The sequence below is a fragment of the Papio anubis genome, chromosome 4, assembly GCF_008728515.1.
Source record: "Papio anubis isolate 15944 chromosome 4, Panubis1.0, whole genome shotgun sequence".
In the NCBI taxonomy this organism is placed as follows: domain Eukaryota; kingdom Metazoa; phylum Chordata; class Mammalia; order Primates; family Cercopithecidae; genus Papio; species Papio anubis.
Window position 1 is genome coordinate 140770127 of NC_044979.1, and position 3509 is coordinate 140773635.

The 3509-nt window shown below is 50.0% G+C and overlaps 1 protein-coding gene across 1 annotated transcript; it reads right to left on the reverse strand.

Annotated features, from left to right (window-relative positions):
* Nucleotides 1-1353: 1353 nt before the first annotated feature.
* LOC110742689 (myosin type-2 heavy chain 1-like) lies at nt 1354-2416 on the reverse strand. The gene has a single exon (XM_021935149.2). It carries the CDS (start codon nt 2194-2196, stop codon nt 1741-1743), a length of 456 nt encoding a protein of 151 aa, XP_021790841.2. The 5' UTR covers nt 2197-2416; the 3' UTR covers nt 1354-1740.
* Between the last annotated feature and the right edge of the window lie 1093 nt (nt 2417-3509).

Consider the following 3509-nt stretch of genomic DNA (forward strand, 5'->3'; position numbering starts at 1 on the left):
GACAAGTCTGATGGGCCTGGGCAGGGTGTGGCCTGGACAGGTCTGACAGCTGCTCCCCAGTGGATATCTCCTTTAGAGAAGTGATGAGGAGGTGTGAGCAGCACTCATTTCAATTGGCTGATCACCCTGTTATACCATGGTTGTGCTAGTGGAAGCGGGACGTGTCTGGAGAGGTATGTCAGCATGTACCTACAATAGTGGCAGTGATGGCAGCCAGCTGGGACCCGAAACACAGAGGGACCCTGAGGCCAGTACTCACGGTGCCTGCGTAGTGAACAAGCTCGAAGTGGGCCTCGGGCCCCTTGCCCTTGCCCCCCTTGGGCTTCAGGAAGTTGCTGGACTTGCCCAGGTGATTGTCATACAGGGCTGCCTTGAACGTGGCATCGGTGGCTTTGGGGAAGACACACTGTTCCTCCAAGATGGAGAAGATGCCCATGGGCTGGGAGGGAAGGGAACAGGGTGATGTTAGAGGAGGTTGCAGGTCCCAAAAGAGGTCAAACTGGCACTGAGCCCAGGGCCAGTGTAGAGATGCATCAGACACCCACGTGGCCATCCAGGAAGCAGGACTCTGTGCAGTGACATCTGGAAACAGTGCCTGGTGACATCTGGGAACAGTGCCTGGTGCTCTGTGGCCTTGTCATTAAACACCATGGCCATTAAGACTTGAAAGAGGCTGAATTCATCGAGTCCAACAGAAGGGAAGACTGAGATCTGAAGGGACCAGATAGCTTCCCAAATGCTAATCCCACTAAACAGTGGCCCCTGGCAAGCTTGGCCTTCTAAAAAATGGGGACGTCAATGCCACCTGTGCTCTTTGCTTTTGTTTTTTTATTTAATTTATTTGTTTTGAGACAGAGTCTCGCTCTGTCACCCAGGCTGGAGTGCAGTGGCGCGAGCTCGGCTCACTGCAACCTCCGCCTCCAGGTTCAAGTGATTCTCCTGCCTCAGCCTCCCAAGTAGCTGGGATTACAGGTACCCACCACCACACCCAGCTAATTTTTGTATTAGAGATGAGGTTTTACCATGTTGGCCAGGCTGGTCTCAAAACTCCTGACCTCAGGTGATCCACCTGCCTTGGCCTCCCAAAGTGCTGGGATTACAGGCATGAGCCACCATGCCTGGCCACAATAAACATTCTTTTTTTTTTTTTTCTTTTTTGAGACAGAGTCTCGCTCTGTGGCCCAGGCTGGAGTGCAGTGGCCGGATCTCAGCTCACTGCAAGCTCCGCCTCCCGGGTTTACGCCATTCTCCTGCCTCAGCCTCCCGAGTAGCTGGGACTACAGGCGCCCGCCACCTCACCCGGCTAGTTTTTTGTATTTTTTAGTAAAGACGGGGTTTCACCGTGTTAGCCAGGATGGTCTCGATCTCCTGACCTCGTGATCTGCCCGTCTCGGCCTCCCAAAGTGCTGGGATTACAGGCTTGAGCCACCGCGCCCGGCCCACAATACACATTCTTGAAGGGGACTATTTGCTGAGACCTTCCATGTGGATGTGGTTATAGGCAAAACTATTGTATTGCCTGGGTCAGAGCCTGACTCTGCCACTCACAGGTTGTGGGACCTTGGACAAGCGAGTTCCCTTCTCTGTGCCTCAATGTTCCCATCTGTGAAATGGGTGTAATGAAAGTATCCCCTCCCCCACATACAATAGGTTGTGATGATCCAGTGAATGGTGGCATACAATAGCCCAATGAACAGTAGTCATTGCAGTCACTTCAGTACCCATTTTGCAGATAGGGAGCTAGAGGTCATACCAAGGAAGGTCATCAGTGGTGTCACTGACTTCCCTGAAGCCAAGTGCCACCTCCCTGCATGTGCCAGTGACATCCCTTGGCCCTGGCCTCTCTCCAAGCCCCTCCTTTGAGAAGCAAGTCACCTTTTCCAGGAGGTCGATGCAGGCCTGCAGGTCGAGGCCAAAGTCGATGAAGACCCACTCGATGCCTTCCCTCTTGTACTCCTCCTGCTCCAGCACGAACATGTGGTGGTTGAAGAACTGCTGCAGCTTCTCGTTGGTGAAGTTGATGCACAGCTGCTCAAAGCTGTTGAACTGTGGTGGCAGGAGGGCAGAAAGAGGGCTGTCAGCACAGGCACAGAGAGAGCCTCTCCTAGGATTGAATGAAGTGACCAAAAGCAACACAAAACTTTGCAGAGGGCCCACTAGTGTCAGGCACTGCCCTAAGTGCCTAACAATGGCCATTTAGCACCCTATGAGAAGCAGCTCTCTGTTCCCTCCTCTACAGAGGCACAAAGTGGTTTAACATATGCCTCCGGCCACACAGTATGATGTTCAGACCCAAAATCCAGGCAACCAGACTTCAGCCCTGGATGGTAGACAGGTAGATGGTAAAACCCTGTCTCTACTAAAAATACAAAATCAGCTGAGCATGGTTGCACATGCCTTTAATCCCAGCTACTCGGAAGGCTGAGGCGGGAGAATCACTTGCACCCAGGAGGCGGAGGTTGCAGTGGGCTGAGATGGCTCCACTGTACTCTAGCCTGGGCAAAAAGTGTGAAGCTCTGTCTCAAAAACAAAACAAAACAAAACAAAAAACACAAATAAAAATAAAAAAAAGAGATGAGGTCTCACCCTGTTGCCCAGGCTGGTCTCAAACTCCTGGGCTCAAGTGATCCTCCCACCTCTGCCTCCCAAAGTGCTGGGATTACAGACATGAGCCACTGCATGCGGCCCCAGTCTGAATAGAAATCATTGAAGAAAGAACCATTTTCTTTCCAGGGATGGAAATCACTCGAAATGCCCTATGGATCTGAACCCCGTATGCCTGAGGGCAGTTTGTCTTTTTCTCTGTAGTTTTTCTCCTCCTCATCTGTAAGATGAAGGAGTTTAAGGGGTGATATGGTTTGGCTCTATGTCCCCACCCAAATCTCATCTCGAATTGTAATCCCCACATTGTATCATAGGGTCAGATTTCCCTCATGCTGTTCTTGTGATAGTAAGGGAGTTCTCATGAGATCTGATGGTTTAAAAGTATTTGGCACCTCCTGCCTTGCTCTCTCTCTCCTGCCACCATGTAAGACGTGTCTGCTTCCGCTTTGCCTTTCACCGTGATTGTAAGTTTCCTGAGGCCTCCGCAGCCATGCAGAACTGTGAGTCAATTAAGCCTCTCTTCTTTATAAATTACCCAGTCTCAGGTAGTTCTTTATAGCAGTTTGAAAATGGACTAATAAAAGGGGTTTACAAGCTTTTTTTTTTTTTATGTGGTGAGCTGATAAATCAGCTCTTCTTAAAAACCAAACTCCTGATTTATAGTGTTTGCCAATTTCCATGGTGTAAATATTCAAGCCATGGCTAATTTCAAGCTATCAACATGATGTCAACTGGCTCACAGAATTCCTGAAAATAACACAATCTTGTTAGCCAGTACAGGCTCGCTTCAGCACACCACTCATCCCATCCTTAAAGTTCACACCATTCTTTATGACTTGGCACCACACAAATGAAGCTGGAAATTTCTGGAGTCCAAAAGTCAGAGATCCAGTGGCAAACCGAGA